The sequence below is a fragment of the Sylvia atricapilla genome, chromosome 9 (assembly GCF_009819655.1).
Source record: "Sylvia atricapilla isolate bSylAtr1 chromosome 9, bSylAtr1.pri, whole genome shotgun sequence".
NCBI lineage: Eukaryota > Metazoa > Chordata > Aves > Passeriformes > Sylviidae > Sylvia > Sylvia atricapilla.
The window spans coordinates 11,023,104-11,048,596 of NC_089148.1; the positions used below are offsets into that span (position 1 = coordinate 11,023,104).

Consider the following 25,493-nt stretch of genomic DNA (forward strand, 5'->3'; position numbering starts at 1 on the left):
ACAGCGTGTGGGAGCTGTGCCAGGAGGGAGCAGCCCCATGGGCTGAGCCAGTGTGGCTTCAGAGCCTTCTCCAGTCGTCAGGGAGGCTGCAGGAATTGCTGTCCCGGGAGCACGACAGAGGCTGACAATGGAGACAGGCCCAGCCATACCCTGTGGCAGCGCTGAGGCCGAGCTCTGGCTGGCAGCACTCAGCAATGGGTTAATGAATGTTTACCAGCTCTTCCAACAGCCACATCAGCAGTTGTTTGAATTTCCAGTGCTTCACGGATGGATGCTCTGGTCTTGGCCATCCCCAACACGCACTTTGTGGCCGAGGCTTTGTGTTGTTGGGATGGGCAAATGCCCCGGGGGGCCCCCCACCCGGCGGGTGGGACCTGCGCTGCTGCTTCCACCCCTCTGGGAATTTCACAACGGCACAGAGAGCCAGGTGTTAACAAAGGCACAGAGTTACAGGGTGAAAAATCAGGGAAAGAACAAAGGCTATCCAGGGGTTTCCACTGCTGGCTGACTCCAGTCACGGCATCCCTGTAAGGGCTGGGTCATGAGGCTGGAGCTGCTCTGGGAAAAACAGCAGCTGTGACCTGCTGCTGCTGGGATTGCCGTGATTCACACCCTCCGTGCAGGCTGAGCTGTCCTTCCTCGTTCGGAGTCCTGACATGTGCACGTTTCCAGCGTGGCACACTCCTGACTCACCCACCTACACTCACAGGGCTTCCTGGGCCGGGCCTTGCTGCTCGCCCTCGCTCCTCCCGCGCTTCCCATCACCGGGATCCCCGGTCCTGAGGGGTGTTTTTGGCAGCAGTGAGCCTCAAGGAGGCTTTTCCTGCCTCAGCGTGAAGACCAGCGCTGCAAATGGGCAGGTTTGGGCCGGGTTATCCACAAAACGCCTCGTGTTTTGGTAACAACTGGTGTGTTCTTCTACCGGTCCAGTGCCAGGGGAGACTCCTCTCTTCTGTCCCAGATGCTACCTGGGCTGTATTCCCTGAGCGTCTCCCAGCAGCACTCCCTGCTCGGCCCCCGCTTCCACGATGGATATCAATGTGCACTGACACATCTCGGGTGCGCCCACGACCACGGGGTGAAGCCGGGCCCCGCTGCCCCTCACGGACCCCTCGGGGCGGCCGCAAAATGGCGGCCGCTCTGCCACCCTGTCCGGCCATGAACTACAACTCCCGGCAGCCTCCGCGCCGTTTTCCCTCTGCGGGCCTCAGCGTTCGGCAGCCTACAGAGAAGCCTGATCAAAATTTAAAAAAAATAATTAAGAGATGTCACTTGGGAGCGCCGGTGCTTGAAACGTCCCTGGAAACAGAGGCAGCGACGCTCCTCAGGCGCCTCGCGGCCGGTGGTTTGGCCGCCTGCCATCGTTTATCACTATGGCGATTTCCCTTTAACGGCTTGTTTGCCGCGGACACCTCACAGAGCGGGGTCCTCGGAGGGGCGGGGAGGGGCGAGCCCGCTGCCCAATCAACGGGGTGGGGAGGCGGGGCCAGCCGGCGGAGGGCTCAGGCCATTGGCTGCCGGCTCGGAGCGGGTGACGCGCATCCTTCCAGCTCAGCGCGTGAGGCGGCGAAAGGGGCGGGGCTCGGGGCTCGGCCCGGCCCGGCGGGTAGTAACGGCCGCGCGCGCGCGGGGAGGGGCCGTGCGCAACAACGGCCGGTCCCCCTGGGCGCCTCCCGCCGCGCGTCCCGCCGCTGCCCGGAGGAGGATGCGCCGCTTCGCCCCGGCCGCGCCAGCCAGACGGAGGAGACGATGAGGGAGCCGCCCCGCCGGCCCCTGGCGCTGGGCTCCTGCCTCCTGCTCTGCGCTTTGCTCTGGTGAGTGCCGGCCTCTCAGCCCCGCCGCCGGGCACCCCGAGCCGCGCCCGCTGCCGCGGTGGGGAGCGCTCCCCGGGCGGGATGCGGAGAGCCGGGGCTCGGGAGGGGCGGATGGGGCGCTGGGCAGTGCCAGGATCAGCAGGGTGGGAAGGGAGCTGTGGAGGTGAGCCAGCCCAGCCCCCAGCCCGGGCAGGGTGAGCTGGGGCAGCGGCGCGTCCCGGCGGGTTCGGGATGCTTGCAGCGAGAGAATCCCCGCGGCCGCCCTGGGCAGCCCGGCAAGGGAAGGCGCTTCCTTTGGGCAGCCCGGGCTGTGCTCCCGTGCCGCGTTCCCCTGGGGAAGGTGGCGGCTTTCGGGAGGGCGATTCCCGCTGCCGGGAGCGCCAGGAGTCACCCGGCGTTTCAGGTGAGGGCTGAAGCCACACACCGAGGGTCAGAGTTACCTGTGCGCTGGTGTTTCTCTGCGCTTTTAGCGGAGGCATCCTTGCCTTTCCGGTTTCAGGCTGAGCTCATGCACTATCCTCTGAAAGATCACGGGGCCTTATTCTTGAAACCCTTTTTCTGAGTCTGTCAGGAATAGTGTTAAGTTAAACCAAGTGTTACGTTAAACCTCTTATTTTTGTCTTGATTGTACCTTTGACAGGGGTTCAACTGTACTTTGTTCCAGCATTCCCTGTTTACTTTCTTTTCAAACTTCCTTTAAGAGATGACATTTACCAGGATACAAATATTAGTAGAATGTATTTCTGTATGGTAAGTTCCAACCTTCTTAAACTTTGGCCCTCTTTGAACTTGGTGAGTCACTGTTTGAGAACTGATAGCCAGCTTGAACAGCAAACTGCAAATATTGCAAATGAAATGGCCACACTCTGGTGTATTACTACAGTACAGTTCCTGTAGATGGTTCAGATTGCTTAAAAAGAAGAAATCATCCTGAAGTCCTGGCTTGTGTCACAGTTGGGTGAAAAGTGGGAGCCCAGGCATCTCTATTTTACACAATCAGTTGCAAATCTGATGCTGATGCTGGTGTCACTGTGTTTGGACAGTCCAGAAGCAGGTTTGGTTCATGTCTTCGCAATTTTGGGGTTTGGAGACAAAAAGCTAATCTAAAAAGTGTTTGAAAACTCAGTTGCTGTGTTCACATTTAGCAAAACTTTAAAAAAAAAATCCTTTCTGGCCATGTGGGTTTCATCAGGTGAGCTGTGAGCCTCACGAACTGTCTCCAGGCAGCTTTATTCCCTGGACACCAAAGTTTGTTCTGGCAGCAGAACAAATCTATAGCTAGGATTCCTATTAGGAAAACAGTTTTTGTTTCTTGGTTAGAGTGCCTTGAGGGCTGGTAATCTGTTCCTGCCTCCAGGTTATTTGTTAGTGGAAGGGGTTTTTATCAGTAGGTGGTCAGGTAGATTTTTGTTGTTGTTGTTGCTGTATTCTTAGTCTGCTGTTCGAGCAGGACTTAATTTTGTGAAAACATTCAGGTTGTTTTGGGTTTTTTTCAGGATAATTCCATATTAACACAGGAATACTGTGTTCAGCTATCTTGTTGGACTAATGTGTTTGTTCTGTAAATCTCTGACAACTTCTGTGTTCTTCTTTGGTTTGGTTAGGAGGAAAATGGAGCTGCTCTTTTTCTTACTCTTCAAAAGGGATTGTTCTTCCAAGCAGTGTCTTAACTGATCTCAGAGTTGGCTGATCTCAGTACCCCAAACCTTTTAGAGTTTGAAAAAAGAAAGGCTCACATTGTATGTTCACCCTGCTTCACTGGCTGCTTTTGGTTAGGAACCAGTGGAATAATTTAAATGTTGAGGGATGCAACTCCAGTTTCCTAGTCTGGTGTCCAAACTCTCTAATGTGAATTCATATTTGAAGTCCTGTCTGCAGGATGGTGTTGGGACCTGGTTTAATTCCAGCAGTCATGTCAGAGTTGTAATTGATCTTCAGGTCTTGAAGTCTGTTGGTTCATGCATTGTTGGTGGACTATAGAAGTTGATAAGTTGTAATTTATTTAACTTCTTGCTATAAAGAAAATCAGCAGCTTAGTTCGCTTCAGTAGTTAAGAAACTTCAAATAGCTAATGGAAGGATCTGTATTATAAATGCTGGGTTTTTAAATGTAGTTGTTTTGAGATGTTGTTTTCAAAGGGCTTTGTGCTAGCAGAAGAGAAATTCTTCCTAGCCAGTGAAACTGGTGGTCAAAAGATGATCAAATGGAACCCCAAAAGTCAGAGAAAAACCATGAGACAAAACAGCTGCTGAAAGCACACTTGGGGCTGGTTGGACTTCTTGCCTTTTTTTTTTTTTTTAATCTGGGCTTTGTTTTCTTTCTGAGTAGCTGTTGCTTCTTTCCTTGAAACTAAGCTTAAAATAGGAATTTTTAAAATCTCTCATCATGCATTTTCAAGCTTACCTAAGAAAGTCGGTTCAGTGGGGAAGTGCTGATTAGTAAAAAAAACCAAGTGGGGAGAAAAAGAATTGCTTTGACGCTTGAACTGGAAAATGTCATCCTGGGCATTAAAAGTGACTGTGTTTTAGGAGATGCAGAAAAACGCAGAAGTCTGAGCAGGGATTTGTTAGGCAGTGCCTTTCAGGAAACGGGATGTGATTATCAATACCTGAGCCTTTCTGAAGTTGGACCAGGCACAGCTCTGACAGACCTGGGGCAAGGAGATTGGTCCAAGTTTCAAAAGAGCAGGATGGCTGTAGGGAAATACTTTGGATGGAGGTATGGCTCAGGAATGTAGTGCTCCAAAAATAATAGGCATCTGTGCAGATTGGAGCTTCCACTGTGCGTGACAAATGACTGCTGTTGTCCTGAATTCAGAGATCTTCTTAATGCTCCAGTTAATCCCTTTGTGTGGAGGATCATAATATAAAAAATACGTTTAAAACTTGTGGTGCTTTGTAGTTTGCCAGTATCTAGAGCTGAGTAAGTGGAGTAGGTTTAGAAGCTTGCAGGATACCAGGACCATCTAAAGTGGGACCAGCTGTGACAGCTGTTTGAAGAGTAACCTGTATAAATTATTCTGACATCAGCTTTTGCCTGCCATAAGCTGCGCTTCCAAAGTGTTAATTGGGAGTTTAATAAAGAAATCGTACATCCAGTAATTTGTCTTTCTATCCCGGAAAGTTCAGTGCCATATCCTGACCTACTTAGCTTTTATTAACTCTGCTACTTTGGTTTACAGCTGTGAGTAAAAGGAGGGTGAGGGTCAGTGCATGTACACTTCAGGATCCTTCAGCTGTTACTCCATGAGTATCCTGCACCAGGAGATGCCTTGTGTCAGAGTGATTTAGCAGTGAGATGTGCTGGTTTTGATGGCAAACCCTGTCCTAGGAGCTTGGTTTGAAATCCACCATGAGAGTGTACCCTGCAAGTTGTAAAGGTCGGGCTGGGTCAGTGGCACAGCCAGGAAGGACCCCTGGGTTGCCAAGTACAGTGGGAAGGTATCCTGGGTTTTATTCACACCTGTTAATGTGTAGATTCATGTGGATTTTCATGAGAGAAGCTATTTCTAGTTAGGGTTCGCATTTTCAGTGCTGTCTGGTCTTGAGGGCGTGCTTGTTGAAATGAGGAGCTCTGAAAAGGCCGGTGCTGAGCTGGCACCGTGAGAACAGCCCCGGGTCCATTGTGTGCTGCTGCTGCACAGGTGAGAGCTGTGCAGCTCACATCAGGGCTCACTGCAGTGAGGCTTTTGCTGGTTGAACGATTATTTGCCTCGTTACTGACTGTGGCTCAAACGTAGAGCTCACATCTGTTGATGGTAGAGCTGGGGAGTGAGCATTAATCTGCCTCTTACCATTGAAATCCTCTTTTCAGCACAGTGCCCTCATGATCTGGATATAGACTACAGGAGTAACTTGCCTGTAGTGGAGCTCATAATTTTATCTGCTGATTCTCCTCTTGTGTACTTAAATCTCTTCAGAAGGCCGATATTAAAATAAACACTGTGCATGTGCATTTTTATAGCAGGAAAAATGAAATTATTTGAGCATTGATAAAATCACAACTGTTGTTCCAGGCATCTGATTTCAGAGTGGAAGGTATGTTCCTCGATATGGAGTATCTCGTTTGGAAGTGTCTTTGCTCTGTGCTTAGGGCTGGGACAAAAGCTGCACTGGAACTCTTGGACTCCTAAAAATGAAAATCGAATCTGCCCCGCTCACAGCCTGCTCAAGTTAAAGGTGGTACGTGCAAGCAGTGGCTCTGGTGCCTTATGCAAAACAAGTGCTTGGCTCAATCAATTATTGACTATTTTACCTTCTAAAATTATTTGAAAATCAGTGAACTGCTTTCATGCAATATCTTCTAAAAGATTTGTCCTGGAAACTTCAAGTTTGTTTGTTTGTTATGCAAATGGTGTACTGAAGTAGCCTCTACCCCATCACAACACACTAGATTGCTGTCTTGGTGTAGAAGATCTTGCCTGTTGCAGTGAAATGTGCCTTCCTTGAGCACTTTATTTGAACTCTTTCTGAAATGTTTTTCTATGACCTGCTATTAGTTCTTTTTCACTTTGGTGTTCTTACTGTGAGCCTTGTGCAGAGTAGTTTTTTTCTTGTCCTTAGTTTTCATTACTAATCCAGCTTTTGGGAAATTCTTTGCCTCTTTCAAGGGGAGAACATGTTATTTAATGTTCACTCTCGAGGTGCTACAGCCCTGTGCCTGGAGAGAGTGTGCATGAAAAGATTTATCCTAGAACAGGTTAACCTAGAACTGTAAATCTAAAAACTTGTAATTCTTGTAATTCTTGGTTGAAATACTGAGCTGGTATAACAGACAGACTCATCCCAAAGCTTGAGTGAGTGAAAATGTTGATGTGAATAACAAACTGGATTGGAATATTCGTAAAAGGTTCCAACAGTTCAAAAATTAGCTCAGGTGCACAAAGGAATGGCAATGACTTGGTTGGGTTTTGAAATGACAATCAAGATAATGCTGAAATCCCTTACAGATAAGAAGCCCATTAAAAATACATTATAGATGTCTGGGAGTCAGGTGATAGTAGCTTTACAATGCTCTAGGCTGGAATTCACGTTGCTAAACTTAGAGTAACATCCTCCTCCTTGGCACTCCGCTGTGTTGCACTGAGGGTGGGTTTTTAGCATGAGGAGTTGGTGCAGAGCAGCTGCTCTTGCTGGGCCTGTGTGGACAATCCTATGAATTTAAGCACTGAGGGAAGTCTTGGTGTTACTACAGACTCTAAAAGTCTTTAAGTTTGCTCACAGTGTGTGGCTGTTCTGTTTTCCTGTAGCCTTTGTGTTTGGTGTCAGGTTTTATGGTGTTTTTCTTTTTTTTTTTTTTTTTTTTCCTGTGTGCTCTTCCCCAGGCTCTTGCATCAGAGAAAATAACTAGAGTTTGAGAATGCAGGGACCTTCTCAGAAGCTGCAATCTTCCTTTAGTATTGCAGAAGTCTGTTTCCAAGAAACATCAGGAACTGCCTGTTCCTTGGGGTGCTTCCAGAGGGACACCTTTTGTGGGTTGTGACTTGTGCCCTGCTTTAAGTGCCTGAAATAGGGCACCTGGATACTCCTTTAGAGAAAGAGGAGGTTTGTGCCTATTTCAATGTTATGTTGGACCCTGCATTTAATGTAGGTTGTTGTCTGTTAGGGTCGTAGAGTCCTGTGAAGGTGCTGTTACCTCGGCTGCCTTTTCCAGGAGAGAATGGGGGTATAGCCCTGGGAGCACTGCAAGCAAGGCGTGAAGCTGGTTTCTGTTCTTTAACCTGGGACAGCAGTGGACAGTCATGAGTAAATCGTGTATTCTTTCTCCCTGTGTCTTCTTGGGTTTGATATCTGAGCATACCTTGGCTCAGAGCTGACTTTCTTCCCCCCCTCAGGACTTACTGGAATGTATCCACCATCTCCAGATCAGAGCAGAGGGTGCAGATTCCTGTGTGGCTGGAGGGGGAATGCAGTCAGTCAGTTCAATCCGAGAAAGGATCTGGTGCTCCTGGAGCCTCCTTTTGCAAGCTTTGCATGCTAATGGTGTTTCAAATGCTGAAAGCCCTATTTCAAACCAACGATTGGAATCTCATTGTATGCAGCTATGAAATTCAGTATTGTCAGAAGTATCTTTGTGTTTGGCTCCTCTGAATAAGAGAAATAACTGTTTGGGGAGCACATTCTTTGCGAAGTGTGGGCAAGCTATTAAAAACTGAATTGCAAAATACCACAGAATTGTAAAGGATTTGCAAAAAAAGCTCCAATTTCAGATGTTTTGGGTTTGGTTTTTTTAGGCATGTGAATCAAGTTAGTGGTAGGAAATGAGGTGATACCAGTGCCTTGCTTAGTCTGGATTTGTAGTTTTAGTTTTCAGCTTTTTTCTCCCTTGAAAGCCCATCATAACCTTCAAAATTATCTTAGTAACTCATGCTACTCTTCTGTGGTAATAAATGGCTTCCAAATGATTGGTGGTTTTTGCTTTGTCTTGTTTGTTTCTTCTTTTTTTTTTTTTTTTTTTTTTTTTTTAATTGGTATTGAAGAAGATTAATGATGGTTCTTTTCATTTATCCAGATATATTTCCACTTCAAATGCAGAAATGAGTGTTGTGTCTGGAGAGGTTGTGCTGCAGCAGTTCAGTGTCTTGCAAGTGCCTATCCTCCTGTGACTGGTTGAAATAATGTCCTGGTCTTCATTTTCCGTGACATTTACTTTGTTCTGCAGGCCGTTTTAAATACGAGTCCCTCTGGCTGAACTGCTGGGAGGGAAAGATTGATCCCATGAAGTTGGTGGGGAGGGAGGGAGGGTTCCCTGTCTTTGCTGTTTTTCCTGTGTTGCCAGTGGCTGCGAGGCAGGTTGCTGCTGACTGGAGAGTTTGCTTGTGGATCTGCTGAGCTCCTCATTCCTGCAGAGCCCTGTTTCTCTGTCAACTGGCTGGTGAAGGCAGTCACAGACTTGTAGGACTTGTTCACAGCAAAAGGTATTTTGCTGCCTTCCTTCCTTGCCCTTTCACAGCTTTGACCGTTTTAAACTTATCAGTTTAAAGTCAATTACTCTGTAATGAAGAAGGTGATCTTCCCCAGGCAGGTGCCTCTTGCACAGGCCTATCTGAAATGATCTGTGAATGTTTTGAGTAGGGAGTTGTCACATGGCAGGGACAGTGACATCTTCATTCTCCCTCTGGCTCTTGGGCACTGGCACATCCACTCCTGTTGGTAACACAACCCTCTGAGGTCCAGACGTGGTTACCCTGGGAGCTCTTCCCTTTGCCTGCAGGGAGGGCTTGGTGCACTGGTGATAAATTCCCTTTATTTTCCCTCTGCTTCAAATTCCTCTGTCTTGTAGATGTCAAATATAAACTGTTCTGAACTGCTTCACTCTCCAGTGTCCAGAAATAGGTCTTGTTTTGGGAGAATGTATGAAATTAATAATTTCGAGCACAGATGTGTTTGAACTGAGGCTGTGTCAGTGTTGTGTGAAATCTTTGGAAAGGACAGCCTAAGCTGTTTCTGTCTGATGAAATTGTGGAAAAACTCCTCTTACCTTCCTATTTTGGATTTTTTTTTTTTAGCTGTAAGTTGTATGATTAATTTTTTCTTATCAGGTTCTCGTTATCTGCTTGATTTTTATGCCTGTCAGAACAGCTATCCATAGCTTTTCTATCTCTGATTGTTTTCTGCAGCCTTCTTGACAATTACTTGGACAGTTTCAGCCCAATCAGAAGTGGATGGTCTTTCACATGAAACCTATGCTGCAATTTCAAAACCACCTGCACTTTTGAATTTCAGTGCGTTCCTTTTCAAAAGCAGAACATTGATCAGCAGACCATGGCCAATTTGCGTAGCAATGAGTGTAGTGAACCATCCAGATAGGGGAAGAGCAGCGTTTCTGCTTCAGTGGGCAACCACAGTATGAGCCTGCCCTGAGAAAGTAAAGATTCCCCCACCCACCCCTGCTGCTTTGTCTGAGCTCGTAGCCTTGGCTTTTGGGTTTGTGCACATTAAGCTAGAAAGTTTGTGGTGTGATTGAGAAAATAGCTTTTAAATTGCATTAATGATAGGACAAAGAGTCATGCTTAAGTTCCTTTGTTCTTGATGAGATTTAATAGCAGGTGGTGTTTTGAGTCATGCTTACAAAAATGGAACTATTGAAAATTTCTGTATCCACGTAAGTCACCAGCTGTGGGTTATGTGCTTGGAACAATCTCTTCATTTGAAGATCTACCTGAGACCGTGTCTCTAGTGGCTGATCTCACTTGGGCATTAGGTCTGCTTGGTTATGAGTCAGCATTAAAATCCCACTTCTGGGTCACAAGGAAGATAGCAAGTTCTGCCCATACTGATCTGTACTTCCACTGGGTGTATACTGCAAGTCAGTAACTCAAGGGGAAGTTTGCTGTCTGTAAATTAACATTTGGATTCTCATCTTTGGTGTTGTGGTGTTTTGTTTTTTTTTGTTTTGTTTTGTTTTTTGGTTTTTGGTTTTGTTTTTGTTTTTTGTTTTTTTTTAATGGTTAACAGAGGTGCTCTGCCATATGGCAATTTGTTTTTAATATGGGCTCTATCCTTTCAGCTAAAGAAGCCTCTTGAATTAATGTACAAAATGCTAAAAGTCAGAGGAAAAACACTACTTACTGCTGGTGGTCTTGATAGGGTTATTAATTTGACTTCTCCCAGACTGGCTGGTCTCACGTGGGTTTGTGCTCTGTCAGAGTTTGCTGGCAGTAGTTGAGTGATCCGTCCTGTGAGCTGCATGCTCTGCTGCAGCAGGGATCACACTTTCCTGTGGGTGCATGCACACACACAAAAGGAGTTCTCAGTCCCCTCCCTAGCTTGGAGGGCTTTTGGGAGACTTGAGGCATCATGTTGGAGTTGGGGAGTAGACCAAGAAGAATTTTGGAAAATAAGTAAATAAGACGTTGGACACGGATCATGTCAGAGTAGCTTAATTTGGAGCTGCTGAACTGCATTCTTCTCAGGGCTGTGTTTGTGACCTGAGAAAGCCTGATTTCTTGCATGAAATCTTTCAGCAGATGAAGACAAGAAATATATGCCTTCTGTGCTTTTTGTGCTAAAGCAGCTATTCATGCATTTGTGAGGGTAGACCTTGTGTTTTAAAATGCTGATTCACAGCCATTGAAATCTTTCCTTTTTTTGCACCCAGGGAGTTGCTGCTGTTCTGTGCAGCTCACCCCAGGTGCCCCCCAGAAGGAAACAAATGTGTATGCCTGTGTAAGGAAGGAGTGGGATGATGCTCTAATATTTGATGTTTCTGGTGTATTTTCATGAAGAGCCAGGGAGTCCTTATATCTCTAAGGAGAGACCAGAGGTACTGGAGTTAAGAGCAGGAGAATTTCACCATAAAATGGTTGAAACCCCTTTTCAGAAATTTAATGACCTGAAGTGTTATAAACGGGCCAGGAGACCTGCTCCTTTGAAAAGCCTTTATTAGTCTGCTCTTTCAAGGGAGAACTTGAGGGGTCGCCTGCGCCGTCGCTGCTCCTGTCGCCGCTGAGGATCAGGTGTCAGTCGGACCTTCTGCTCTCGCCGCAGAGTCGGGAGTTCCAGCCTCGCGGGAATCCTCAGGAACTCAACTGGGCTCGTGTGGTCTAGGGGGGTCACTTCTTCCCAGTCTCTTTGTGATCATGGCGAGGCGGCAGAAGCAGAATTCAGTCCTTAGGTAGCTGAGGGTCTTCTCGTTGTTGTAGTGTCTCCCTTTTATCTGGATTTTGTGCTGGGTCGCGGCTTTTGGGTCCGCTTGCCGGCAACTGCACTTCGGTTTGGAGCAGTGCACCATGGAAGTCCTTGGATTTTCCTATTAGGCGGGGCCGGCACTTCGAGGAGCTGGTGGGGAATGGGGACAGCCTAGCCCGACGGAAGGGGAAGGGAACCCGGGGTTTTAGAGGGGGTATACAACTTGGAATAAGGTTTTGAGGGTACAAATTTTGGTACAAACAGCATAACTTTCTTAACAGACAGGTTACAACTGGCATAACATTTTAAACAGCATAACTTTCTTAACAAATGACAGACTGTGTCAAAAATGGGAATTTCTTACATTTCGTTCATTTCATGAAGTACTTGCATAACTAATTTTTCCAAGTGAAAGCTAGGTAGTAAGGCCGTAGGAGCCTGGTAACGTGGCATTCATGCGCTGAAATGAGCATCCTGTGCATATGGTGGGACAGAGGTTTTATGGAAAACTCAATACAAATGGGTGACTACACGATGGGATGGGAATTCAAGATGTGTGAGAAGCTTATGCCTAATTCTCAACAGAGATGTGAGACTTTGTATGTGCTATGATATGTGGTTATTATTCTTTTCATACCTTACATTCAATTCTTTATTTTCCAGTAGCTGCAGCTGGTTCTGCCTGACTTGAAGGGTTTCATTTAGTACAGAGGAAAGGTGCTGCCTCAGAGAGAAGAGACATTACTGAGGTGCTTTGGGGCTGAGACAGAGGTAGAGCACCGTATTTGCTCATCTCCATAATAATATGTCAGATCCCACAAGTTCCTTGTGCACTGTCTCTTCTGTGGAGAGAGCCACAGAATGTAGATAGATACACATTATATATATACATACATATATATGCATCAAACTTTAAATTTTAATACTTGTCTGTGGTCTGGTGTTTCATGGGTTCCTTCTTGGTGGAGGAGTCTACACTGCATAGAGTTCCCAAAAAAGCTGATAGTCAAGTTCTGAAGGAAGCTGATAATTCACATTGTAAGCAGTAGTGATCCCAGTTGTGTAAGTAAATAATGACCTACTAATAATCTTACTGTTATGATTAATGCTAAGGCTGTTTTATTTCTCAAAACTATTGTCAGAAGGTTGCTGCATCCCGATTTTTCTGTGCAATAGACCTGTCTCTCCTCTGAGAAGAGGGTGGCTCATTTTTTCAGGGTGCAGGGTGATGTTTGTGTGGGTTCAAAAGAGGTCATTCTGATCACCTGATTATGTAAACAGTATTTCCTAAATGGAAAATGTTTGTGTTTGAAGTGGTGGATAACTGATGTTCCAGCATTGTTGAAGGCTGTAAAAGCTCCTCCCTGTGCTTCATCTTCTGCTGGACTTGGTTGAAATCAGCCTGAAAACCTTTGGGTCCCCAAGCCTGATGATTCACTGTGCAGATCCTCCCTGGGATGTGAAGGGACCATGTATGATAAGAAAGAAAAGATGCTGGTCTAGTACAAGTGTTTGTAGAGGCAGTGGCTGCTTTTCTGCAGAAATAAATCCATTTCTACTGAGAACTAAAGCTGTTGGGAAAAAAAAAAAAAGTACAAAACAAATCTCATGGGAAGTTTTGCATGGGGCTGTTTTTTAAATGTACTTATTTTCCTAAATTTTCTTGAAAGTGCTTGTTGATGTTGACCATACAAAACCTTCTCAGGTCGACTGTTCAGGGGCTTAAGAAGATTTTGCTTTTTAGCCTGCGACTTAAGTTTTTACTTAGTAATAATGATTGCTAAAAATACCCCAGTGCTTTGTGACAAAGGATGTTCAAATTGATTCAAATTGTTCCTAACTTGCAGTAAGTTAGCTAATTTATGTCAGCTTTCACTTTGTGATGTAACCACACTCCAGGATCTGGTTTGGTGATACTTTTTTCTTTTGGAAGTAGTAAATTTCTGACGTTTTCTGTTGCTGACTTCTTCTAGTGAAACCTCAAATGGATTTTATGAACGAGTGTCCATGAACTGTATGTGTATTTTATTCAATGCCACATGAGAACAGCTGAAGAAGATTGAGGGAGACAATGCTGAGAGAATTCTGAAATTCTATTTTAAATGAACCTTTTTGACTCCTTTTTTTTTATAGGCTTCCTGTTTGGAATGTCTTTTGTAAAGACAGTCTCTCATCAGCAGTGCAATACGCTTCAGGTGATGCTTGTGCCCTGGCCAGTGAGGATGAAAATGTCCAGGAAAAGGTATGCTGGATACATCATGTTAATTACTCAGTCTGACTAAATATTATATTGTAAAATAAGATTCTTCGTAGGATCTTCTTGGCCAGGAATGTTTAATGCACTCAGTTGTTCTTTGAGCTGTGATATCTTCCCAAGTTTTTATTTTTCCTTTACTGCATTTTATTGTTTGCTTGTTTCTGTTTTGTTTTGTTTTGTTTTAGTTTGAGGGCCAGATGTTAGAAGTGGGCACCAGGAGAAGTGTGTGGTTCTGTAGTGCCACAATAGGAGGTGATGGGCTGGGTTACATTATACCAGTTCCACCTGTGTTGTATTAAAAACAGTGTACAGGTGATTGTTATCCTAAAGAGAAGATTTGAGATGAATTGGTTCAAGTCAGTATTTATCATTTTGTATTCCTTTTGTTCAGTAAAAATTGAGAAGGCTAAAATGTATTTCTGAAAGGTATAATAAATAAGCTGTGATCCCTTTCAACTTTACTTTACTCAGCACTTTAGGTTAATTGTAATTGTCTCACCCTGATTAACTCATGACAAGTTTCTACATCTTGCATCTCATAGTGAGTTCCCAAGTTGTTGAGTCAGAAAGTCAGTCATTTCATTTATTTATGTATTTACCCAGGTGCAGGAGCACTCCTATTCTGAACATGGTAGTATTGATATGTTGGTTTTCCCGTTTCTTCCAGCAGTCTGTAGTAGTGTTAATCGCAGTCCTCAGTCCAAAAAAGCTTTTCTATGCCACAGTAAACTTGGAAAACCTGTGTTGAGCATTCTACCTGACTCAAGTGGAGAGCTGCCTGACCATAAAAAAAACCCCTTTAAATACTGTAGGTGTCTTAAGCATTTCACCAACTAGGGTAGGTCTGTTTTTTTTGCCAGCTTGTGCAGCCAAAAAGCACTCAATCCTATTCTTCTGGCTGCCTAAAAAAAAGTTCTGCTTGAATTTAATGTCTGATGCAATAATACTGGAAAGACTAACCAAGCTTTGAGACTGGGAAGCCACTGGTGGATGATTTCCTACTCTGCAATATTCTCCCTTTCATTCTGTTAAAGTGGCATTGTTCAGCAGACTTATAAACTTAAACCCAAAGATGTGAAAACTAACGTTAGACTGTTGTTCACACTCATTAAAGAAAATCTCTTGGGTGGATGAGAAATCTTAAGCAAGTGTCTGTTACTCCTAATTAGACTGCTGGAGCTGTCCTGCTCCAGAGGAGCGGTTCTGCAGCCCTTGATCAGTTTGCCTTAGATCAGTTGTCTCTTGCAGCCATTGATGCTGTTTCATCTTAGGGACTGGGATGTGAGCTAATAGTATTTAGGGGCAAATGTTGCTCATTGTCTCTAAGGTTTGTCAGCACAGATTTGTAGCTCCTGCTCTTCAGTGGATGCCTTAATTCTCTCAAATTAATATCATGTAGTGTTGTATAGCACAGCAGCTGATTTTGGGTGTGAACACTGGCACTTGCAGTATTTGGCCACAGGGTTTTAGATAGCCCTTAGAAAACAAAATGGGTGTACATTTCTACCACATTTTTTGCTGTGTTTTAAAGTACTGCTCAAAAACAGCTTGCATATTTTGTAGTCACAACTTAAAAGGTTTGAAGGGCAAGTGTCAATTCTTGCTAGTTTTAGTCTGGTGGGTTTAATCTTTTTTTCCCCCTTAAGTGTTGATACTTTTTATTTTGTGAGTTCACTGCACTGGATGGTGAATCTGTAGTTGTAGGAGAGAAGGTTGCTTTGAAGGGTTCTGGCAGATTTGTGTAATGACTGCAGTTCTGCTGATAACACTGCTACAACTGAAATGTGCCACGTGTTATTTTCCAACAGCTGTATGATGCAAGTCAGCTTAGAATTTCCTTTTTATCCTCTTTTGGGGAGCAGGGAGATAGGTAAGACTTTGTCAACATGGGAAGTCATAGCAGAACGAGGAACTTTTCTTAGCAAACAAACAATTATTTCAGACAATGCTAAAATGGTCTTTTCAGAGAAGATTTAACTGACTCGTTTTAACTTGTGGTAGTCTTTGTGCAGCTGAGATTTTAAATGCAGCTGGGCAGTGGTTCTGAACATGAATGTAGCTTAGTTTCTTGTTGTTTTGCTGGTGGAAGAAGTGCTGTTATTCAGTGTGTCCCAGAGGTGGCTGCTCTGGCTGACATGGAAGGCCTGTGACTGCAGACTGACTGATGTTTTACCTTCCCTATCCCAGGGGGAAGAGGCTGCTCCCAGCATGGAGCCTGAGCATGCAGACTCCAGTACACGGAGTTACTCTATGGAAGAGCTGCTCAACGACTTGACAAAATCTGACCAGGCAAGGCTTTTGTTTCATTCACTGTCTTCATACGGTTTTCAAATGCTTCTTGGATTTCAGTCTTTCATTTTGGTTATCTAAAGTTCATAGTAACCATCTCTCACATTTCACCTGTACACTGGGTTGCTGTCAGACTCATGTTTCCACTAAAAGAGAAAATGTGTGAGCTAGCAGACCTTGTATTTCCCATGTGCATAAATAATGAGTGATTTAGTATTTGTAGGTACTGACTAAAAACTTCCCAAGATAAATTAAAATTGGATGTTGTAGGTACGAATGTCTATTTATAAATAAAAGATATTTCAGCTCTGTTGATATTGTTAAGTCAGTGCTTGGTGTGAAATGTTACAAACCCACTTAAAAGATTATTTATTTGATTGCTTATTTTTGTTTTGTAGATTGATTACAAGGCATCATACATAGGACATAATTCAGAATATTTATTTTGTGGTTTGGGTGTTCACATCTGTTAAACCTTCCTGACCCCCTTCATGTTTAGTGAGATGATTGGAGTAATGTAGCTATTGGCAGGAAACTATGATACAACAGTATTTCTTTTTGCTGCAGGAGTTAATCTGACCTGTTTCAGTGGTCATATGCTCTTTCAGATTTACAATGCCTTATTTTGAGTGTGCTGATGAAAACTGAAGACCTAGGGTAAATAAGGCTCAAGGCTACTAAACACTCAAATTTGAAAAGTGATTTATCTCTTTGCTCACTTAGAGCATGGAATAGGCTTTAAATAATTTTGGACCTCCATTGGAATGATGAAATTAAAAGCCTTCTCAAAAATTTAGTTTAGGATGAAAACAGTAAATTCGATTGCAGTGGAGCATGCAAATAAACCATTTCTTTTGGTTGCTTCAATATTCAAGCTCCTTTTCCCATGGCAGTCTCTATAGGAATGCATCATTGAGGAAGCTGTTGCTCAGCCCTGCTCCAGTTGATATCTTTACATGATTATTGCAGACTACAGAAGAGTATTGCAGCTATCCCAGAGTAGCACAGAATGCCACCTAGGTCTAGGAAGAAACAAAATGAATTTCTGACAGAAATCTGAACCGTTAGAACTCCACAGTAGATGTTATTGTGTGAATGCTTTTGTTACTCAGGTGTTGAAAATTGTATATTCACCTGGAATGTTTTTACAGACAACAGAAATAAGTGAAACAAAGCAGCCTGAAGTTGTGAGTCCACCTTCAGCAGATGTAAATGAAGCTTCGTCCAGCATAGTCCCAAGCACTGAAAACACTTCCAGTTCACCTACCTCAGAGATACCCCCCGTCTCACAGCCTGAGTAAGTTCTTGCTATTTTGTTGTTTTGGTCTTGGGGAGAACATCAACTACTCCACTCTTGTTAGAATGTTCAGTAGGGATAAGATGGGAGTGTTCCCCACAATTGTTTTGCTGGTTTATGGTGTCAGTGCTCCTGGAGTGTGCCACCATTTCCTCAGTGTGTGGATAAACAGTTGTGTACTTGCGTGAAAGGGAATACTATTGCCATGATCAGTTTCTAAGCTGCTGCTTTGGAATAAAGCCAAAGTGCTTAGATAATCTGTACTATAAAAGCCCTCAAGGCTTTACCATTAGGATTTCTGCCCTTCACAAATGTGCTTTCACATCTGTGTCAACAAGCATTGAGGCTGCTTCAGCAATGGCCTCTGCTTTCAGTTAAGGAAGAACTCTGCAGAATTTTTGTCTTGGGACTATAAAGCAGTCTCAAGTTCTGGTAATAAGAGACTTTTGACAAAATAGAGCAAATTCTCATATAAATGCAGTCAAGGGACTTCAGTTCTAGTGCTTAGTACTGAGAGGTACAGCTGCAGCCCTCTGCTGCAGGCAGCTTTCTGGAGTCCCTCTGCTTTGTTTCCCTTTTCTTATGGGATTTTGTGCTATCGAATGTGAACTGTAGGATGGAAATTCAGGTGTGCATCTTCCAAGGATTTTCACCAAGTCCTGTTGGGCTTTTTGATGCGTGCTAAGGCAAGGAATCTTGTTCTGACTGCTGATAAAGATGAAGTATTTTGTTAGATAAAAATTGAACACGTCAAAACCGAAGTAGACTTGTCTTTGGTGTTTTGGGGTTTTTAAGAGTTCAGGTGCTTTGCTTTACCAAATTTCTTTTCTTTACTGTGGAAAAGGGATGGAAATTTTGTTTTCTGGCTGATCTTGCCTAGTCTGCCAGGGCTAATGCTTAAAAACATTTTGGCACTTCATCAGTGTCTTTAATTGGAAGCCTTCCCAAATTTGCAGTTTTTATAGGGCAAAACTGGAATGTAGCTTCAGCGTGTTCTTTTTATAGCTTTTTTTTTGACTACTCCACTGATTTATTTGTGTAATGTGTTGTAAGCTCTACTGTTGTCAGGTCCTAGAAGGAGACAGGATGTTATTTTCTTTGAAACATTCAGTTTGGTGTCTGGTAATTGCTGGAAATTGTCTGGCTGTTGTAGCTGGGGAATGCTGGAGGGCTGAACTCCAAAGACTTGAACTGTGAAGTGAATGAAAATAGAAACTTGGTTTGGAGCAGCTGATGGATGAGTTCGTGCTGGGCGATGGTGTTGTGACCCCAGTGCCATTTGCAGGAAGAAAGAGCAGGCCTGGTGTGGCAGAGAAGCGTGTTTATGCATTATTTCAAACCACACTTCAGCTCTTAGTAGTCACAGGTGGTCTCTTACTGAGCAGATTAATAGCCAAACCAGCTGTGGTCCAGGTCCATGCTTGAACAAGATCTTTAAAAAGACACAGTTGCAATTGTTATCATCAGACATTTTTAACCTTTTTGTTGGTTTAGATGCTGATTCCTGACAACGCAACGAAGTCCAGCTCTCTCAAGTGTTACTGGTCCAATATTTCAGCAGAACTTCTTAGTCAAAATATTTTGAGAGGAATTTTATCCCAGACAAGTTTTACTTTGTAGTGAATCGTTTTTTAGAACAGCGCCGGGTGTAACTTTTCTACCTAAATCTAATCTGAGGAAAAATTACTGAAAAATAATCTGAGCTCTTGCCTGGAAGTAAGGAACCTGCTGTGCTAAGTGAGCTTAATAATGCATTTTAAAAATTAAGGCAAATCAAGGTACCCAAAGGAGAGAGAACACTACAGCATTTGGACTGACCTTCTGCCAAAATTAGTTACTTGGGGTCAGTCAGGTATACCCTGAGAGCAAGGAATTAAGGTCATTTTTGTGCCATATTTTATTCAGCTGATAATTGTTCATACTGTCACCTACCCACTGAAATGGAGAATATGTGGAGCTTTTCAGTTTTGTGTCTTGGTCAGCCTTATTTCTTCAGTGGAGAGTCAGCATGCAGAGGCAAACGCTGTGCATCTCAGATGGAGGCATTTTGGGGCATACAGGGTAAATTCTCCCTGTTAATAGCTAATAAATTCTTGTATTCATGATGTGTGTTAGATTCTGTGACATAGCAAAGAGTCTTAGAATACCTGTGAGATTTTTGTTTTGTACCACGGGAAATTTATCAGATGAAAGGTACTAAAATTGTCTCCCTGGGTTGGTTGCAGCTGCTTCTGTTAATAATTGTAGCAGTCGGAGAACCAAAAAGATCCCCCTTTAAGTTGCTGACGTGCTGTTTGTGTTTTGGCAGCTCTGTCATGATATTGGATTAACCTAGTTTGCTCCTTCCATTAAAGAAAGCTTATGTGGAAGTTTAGAAGGCAGAGTAAAGCTTTTCCTTAGATTTGGCTGTAGCCTGGATCAGGATGAAAGTCATCCCTGTGCTGGAGAGGACAGTCAGAAGTGATCACTTTAAAGTTACTCTTAGTCCATCTTTGTCTCCCCACATATTCCATCATTCCTGAAGAGCAGATGGAGGCCTTCTGTTTGGTTTGTGCCTCAGGATTTGTCTGGTGAGGTGTGCTCAGCCTTTCTGGGAACGAGGAGGTAAAGCAGTGGGCATATGAGCTGGTTTGGGCTGTTGGTACAGCTTAGATAATGGTCTGCTAGGTTACCTGTTCTTTAGTATACCAGCAAAAAAGAAGAGATAAATTAGTAGAAAGGAAGTCTGGCTGGCTCTACTTTTTTCTCCCCTCTAGTTTTAGTCAAGTTTTGTTCTGACTGCTTGACTTGGGAACGTGAGGAGCTTTTAGTGAGGGAACTCAGTCTTGCGTTTGCTTCCTTTGCTGCAAGGGAAAAGAAAGTTGCTGGCAGTCAGATGTTGTTGGTTTGTAGTGATGCTGGGAAGAATTATCCATTGCAGTGTTTGGTGAGATGTTAGATGAGAGTTCTGGGAAATGAGAAGCCTGTCTTGAGTTCTTTTCTGGGACAAACAGCTTGGAATAGGAGATTCTGTTCTTTCATGGGTATGGCTGAGAGGGCAATTCCCCAGGTACAACATACTTCATGCTTCTTTTCTTAATTCTTTCTGTGAGACTGTTGCTTTATTAAAACTTTTACATATCTTTGTGGTTGATTGTCAGGGTTTCTTGTATGATCAGAAGGCTAAAAAAGCATGTTGTTTGTTTCCCTTCAGTGCAATAGAGAATTCCCGTGCTGATATCCCTGTAGTCAGCTCTAGTGAAGCTGAGCAGTCAGAACCTGACTGTGATATTGGTGGGACACTTGAGGCTGACCCTCAGAGTGAGCCTTCCTCTTTTGTCAGTCCACCAGAGAGGTGAGTATCCAAGCAGCCTGTGTGTGACTCTGAATACTTTGAAGGGAGTTGTTCTTTTTTGTGCTGGCTTTGCAACAAACATTTGCATGTGCTTGCTTATCTACATACTTGTGTGTGTGTGATATTGCATGTGGCTGCCCGTGTTATAGATCCTAATACTCCTTAAACTTTCAGCCTTGCAGGCCAACATATAGAGAACATATCATCTTCACATGGCAAGGGAAAGAAGACAAAATCTGAGTTTGAGTCCAAAGTTTCAGCACCTGAAAAGGGGGCAGATGAGCAAAAATCTGCTCTTAATGCTTCAGAGAACTTAAAAAGGGAGGTAAGCAGTGCTGGTATCCCCTCAGTACACACAGGAGTAATGCCCTCTGTTTGGTTATTACCACTGGTAAAATATGTGGTGTATTTTTATTCTGTCCTAGAAGTATCATTTGGCCTTTTTTACAGTGGGATATGTGTCTAGCAAGGCCTTCTGTACTGAACTGTATGACATTTTTCATGCTCTGGTTGTGAGGTACTTCATAACTAAGCTTGTGGTTTTTAAATAAGACTCTTTTTAAAATCAGAATGACCAAGGTCGTGGCAATACCATTTTTTGCTGGTTTAGGATCATGTTTCAACTGTCACTTGGCAACTACCTTTAAAATATTCTCTGCAAAATACCCTCAACACTTGAAATGTCTACCAAAAAATGTTCACTCATCTATGGTGTGCTGAAAATGTTTGTACAAAGGAGAAGTGAAGACTTGAAATGGAATAATGTACAGTTTAGTTGACAGGGTTTTTGCTTTGTCAGGCAAGTCCAAAACATTATTTCTGAGATACTTAAAAATGGTTCCTTAAATGTTCAATCATTTACTGTTTTTGAGATGTTCAGAATTTCCAGTGAACCTCTTGGGATTCTGTCATGACAAGCATTGATGTTTAAAGATCTCTGCTACAGGGAAACCTTTCTTCATTAGGAAGAGGAAAAGCAAAGAAACTGGAAAGAAAACGCAGGTGTTGGAGAAGAAGGCCTGCATTTTATTTAAAATGTGTTAGCTTACCTGCAAAAATTGCCAGTATTTCAGTGAAATGATCTGTAATTCTGAGAGAAAAATCATCACATGTTTTTTCTGGCTTGTAATCTTGCTTACATTGGCTCTGAGTTGTTAACATGGGTGCAAATGATGTGCCTGCCCTTGACTTAATCAGAGCATGCTTTGTTTTTTCAGGTTCATCTTTGTTTTCATTGTTGGTTTTGAAAAATATTCACAATTGCTGGTTCTTCCTTTTGCAGAAAGACTTTAGGAAGACAGGAGAAATTGACCCTACATCAGTGATAACTCCAAAGGACCCTGGAGACATTCCAACATTTGATGAATGGAAGAAGAAAGTCATGGAAGTGGAGAAAGAAAAGAGTAAGTTCAGGATTCATTAGTTTGGTCTAAATACAGACCACTGTCATCTCATACTGGAGCTGAATGGCAGCCCTGTCTCCGTTTGGAATGCAGCCTGGAACTTCATTTTTCTGCTAGAACTACGTAATTAATAGCCTTCATTCTATAAAAGCAGTGAGCAGAAGTGCCCTGACAGTGCAAATACTGCTTGTTTGTGTGGTTTGTTATAGTAGCAATATTTTCTTGTTCCTAGGTCAGTCAATGCACCCTTCTGCTGTTGGTGGGCAGCATTCCACTAAAAAGGTCCAGAAAAACAGGAATAACTATGCCTCTGTAGAGTGTGGTGCCAAAATTTTGGCAGCAAATCCAGAGGCAAAGGTAAGCATTTATTAATTATTAGTGTGCATTATTTTAGTGTGCTGTTATGCAACAAGTAGCACAATGTACACTTGAAACTCAACACTGGTTTGTGAAGCTGTTTTTCATGTTTGGATAGATTGGGATTTTGATTTATAAAGATAGGATATCAACAGTGATCAGTGTTTTTTTTAAAGAGGGATAGAACTTGATGTCTTTTTAAGTGAATTCGGAAAATGGGAGCAGAGTCTACTTCCTACAGAATCTTAACAACTGAACAGAGGTATATGAAAGAGCTCACCACAGTAAATAATCCATGATTGCCCTAAAGTATGGCATGCTGTGTCCTGGATAATTGTCTTGCTCAGAGTGTTGTGAAACTTCATACTGGTCTACAAATCCAATTTCAAACTTATTGTTGGAAAGAGGGGAGAAATCCTTGCTGCTCTTGGTATCTCCCATGCAATTTAAAATACTATTTTTTTCTTTCTACAGAGTACTTCAGCTATTTTGATGGAAAATATGGACCTTTATATGCTCAATCCTTGCAGTACTAAAATCTGGTAGGTTCCTGAGGTTCATGTTTGTGGCAAGAGTGATTACAGTTTTCCTTTGCTGTGATACTGACATGACCTTGGTGTGTTGCTCCTTGGAATGGGTGTGTGAGGAACTCTGACAGAATTAGCACAAGATGGTTTATTTTGTCTTCCACAGAAATCTAGCTCTGGTATTGGGAAGTAATATTAAGGTGATATTTTTATCTATCTTAATATGTGTAAGTTTTGCATAATTATCTTATGGCAGATAAAGCACTTGAGCATTCAAATCAAGATTCTTGGTTTCTTTCCCTGACTGTCAAATAATTGCAGGACAGGTGAACAGAATTTACCATACATTAATTAGTACTTCAGGTATGATTTAAGTTATGTTTGCTGTCCTTAGTTTTTAGTTCTGAGACTTGCTGCCTCTGAAACAAGATGGATGAAACTCTTGTAGCTGCAGGTGCTGCCTAGAGTTATTAAAGTAGATGTTCAGAAAAACACCACCAGTGATTCTTGTGGTACAGCATTTTTGTGGTGTCCTCCTTATACCCAGTGAAGGATGTGATAATGAGGTGAAGGGCTGAAGATTGTAATTGCAGAAGGAAAAGTCTTTTCTTTAAAAAAAAATCTACTTTTTTGTCTTTAAGGTTTGTTGTTGAGCTCTGTGAACCAGTGCAAGTAAAGCAGTTTGACATTGCAAATCATGAATTATTCTCTTCCACTCCTAAAGACTTTCTGGTGTCAATTAGTGACAGGTATGTTACCATCCTTCTGAGTGAAAAAAATGAAATAATAATTAGATGCAAGGCTTTATAAGGCATGATCTGCGTATGCTTGTTATTATGCAAAGTGTAATGTATTGTGAAGTCACATGGTTTTTCTTTGTGTATGTTGTCAGTTGCTAGCAGTTTTTTCCCTTTGCCACCTTAAAAATTAAAAGGAAAAATTTGTTGAGGAGCATGATTTATACAGTAGCTGGGTAGTGGATGGCAAATTATAAAATTCCTTACTAAAATGCTGCTGAGGTTGTGGGCTCTCCCTTCCCTTGCCACTCAGACCATTTTCACATGGTTTGAGCTGTATTCAGTGCTGAACTGTCCAAACCCCCATGAGTTATTAAAAAAAAAAAGAAGAGTAGCACGCCAGTGAGAAATTGGAAGGGGGTGAGAGTGCTCCAGGTTGGCCAGATGGCTGCTAGAGGGTGGCTTTACTTTGGTTTAGTCAGTGCTGTGCCCCCACTGCTTTCTGGAGTGAGCAGATAATTCTGGTCTGTGAGTGAGCCGACATTCAAAAGGCATCAGAAAAACTCCTTTTCTTCTTGGGTGCCTAAAGCAATAGGGTTAGACTGTGAACACTTGTTCTGTTTGCAGTTCTAGCTCTGCTTTGCTCAGTGTTCTACAGCCTGCTTACAGTAATACAACCTGCCAGGTGTTGTGTTCTTCACCGTTCATCTGGGGGGGCTTTGTTATAGACTGGCTGAATTTCACTGATGGGATAAGTCTGGGGGTTTGTGCTTCAAGGGTTTGTACACTGCTGAGGTTTTTGGGTTGGAAACATTGCTGCTACCTTGCAGCTGGAAAGAGCAGAATGTATTTCTGCTCTGGAGAGGTATAAGAAGAAACTTAGGGAAACTCACTGTAAACAGTGAGTTCCTGCATTTCATTACCTGACTCTGTTGTTTCCTTTCTAGGTATCCAACAAACAAATGGATTAAATTAGGTACTTTCCATGCCAGAGATGAAAGGAATGTCCAGAGCTTTCCTCTGGATGAACAGATGTATGCAAAATATGTGAAGGTAACTCAATACTGCAAAAGCATCCATGCTCCTCAGGGAAGGAAGGGCTTGCCCTTGGTTAATTAGTGGCCCCGGCTGGGATTGTCTGGGTACTCAATCCTTGTCACAGTTGTGACCTTATTACCTTGCTCACTTTGGTAATTGAGAGGCTCTTGGGAAGCCCCTTGGGTCCAAGTATATACTTAGCTGGTACCTGAATTAAGGAAAATCTAGACAAAGTTCTGTTCTACTTGACTTAACCAACTGTCCTCTGAATGTAAGATCAGAAGAATCTTGACCTATTTTTTCTTGGCTGCTTTACATTTATATACATATATCTATGTCTATTTAGATATATATGTATATATACATACACTGCACACTCAGTCTCTGGAGCACAGATCAGAATATGCCTTGAAATTTTTGTACCATGTTGTGCTGTGCACTTAAGTGAATCTGAAAGTGTAAGTGGTTGCATCTTGGTTCCTATTAATAAACTCCAAGTGCAGTTTTATAGTTATTCAGTCATAGCTCTGACTTAAGCAAATTACTTATGCTCACTGCTGCTGGAGCACTGCTTTGCTGCCACCTTCAAAACAGTTTGCATTAAGCTGTCTCTACTCAGGAGACTCAAAGGGAATAAAACTCCATAAATAATTACGGTGGTACTTGGATAAAAGCTTCTGTGAAAATATTGGGTTGTAGTGAAGGTTCAAGTTCAAATAAAATACGGACCTTTTAGGTCTTCCTCAGAGATGTGTTATCTTCCAAATATGTTATTGGCCCCCCCCAAAAAATAGTTTGTGCTCCTTAATTA

General features: G+C 43.1%; 2 protein-coding genes across 4 annotated transcripts in view; one reads left to right on the forward strand and one right to left on the reverse strand.

The window, feature by feature from the left end:
* The window catches only part of PDE4DIP (phosphodiesterase 4D interacting protein), a 389,196-nt gene that overhangs the window by 107,797 nt on the left and 255,906 nt on the right, over positions 1 to 25,493 (reverse strand). The window lies entirely within an intron of this gene.
* Positions 1,573 to 25,493, forward strand: part of SUCO (SUN domain containing ossification factor) — a 38,873-nt gene continuing 14,952 nt past the window's right edge. For all 3 annotated transcript variants that reach the window (XM_066324816.1, XM_066324818.1, XM_066324817.1), the window contains exons 1-11: positions 1,573 to 1,814; positions 13,577 to 13,685; positions 15,888 to 15,989; positions 17,141 to 17,286; positions 20,480 to 20,620; positions 20,795 to 20,945; positions 21,903 to 22,023; positions 22,256 to 22,380; positions 22,855 to 22,922; positions 23,549 to 23,656; positions 24,592 to 24,697. In XM_066324816.1, coding sequence (XP_066180913.1) covers positions 1,750 to 1,814; positions 13,577 to 13,685; positions 15,888 to 15,989; positions 17,141 to 17,286; positions 20,480 to 20,620; positions 20,795 to 20,945; positions 21,903 to 22,023; positions 22,256 to 22,380; positions 22,855 to 22,922; positions 23,549 to 23,656; positions 24,592 to 24,697 — 1,242 coding nt within the window. In that variant the 5' untranslated portion in view covers positions 1,573 to 1,749. The remainder of the gene's footprint in view (positions 1,815 to 13,576; positions 13,686 to 15,887; positions 15,990 to 17,140; positions 17,287 to 20,479; positions 20,621 to 20,794; positions 20,946 to 21,902; positions 22,024 to 22,255; positions 22,381 to 22,854; positions 22,923 to 23,548; positions 23,657 to 24,591; positions 24,698 to 25,493) is intronic.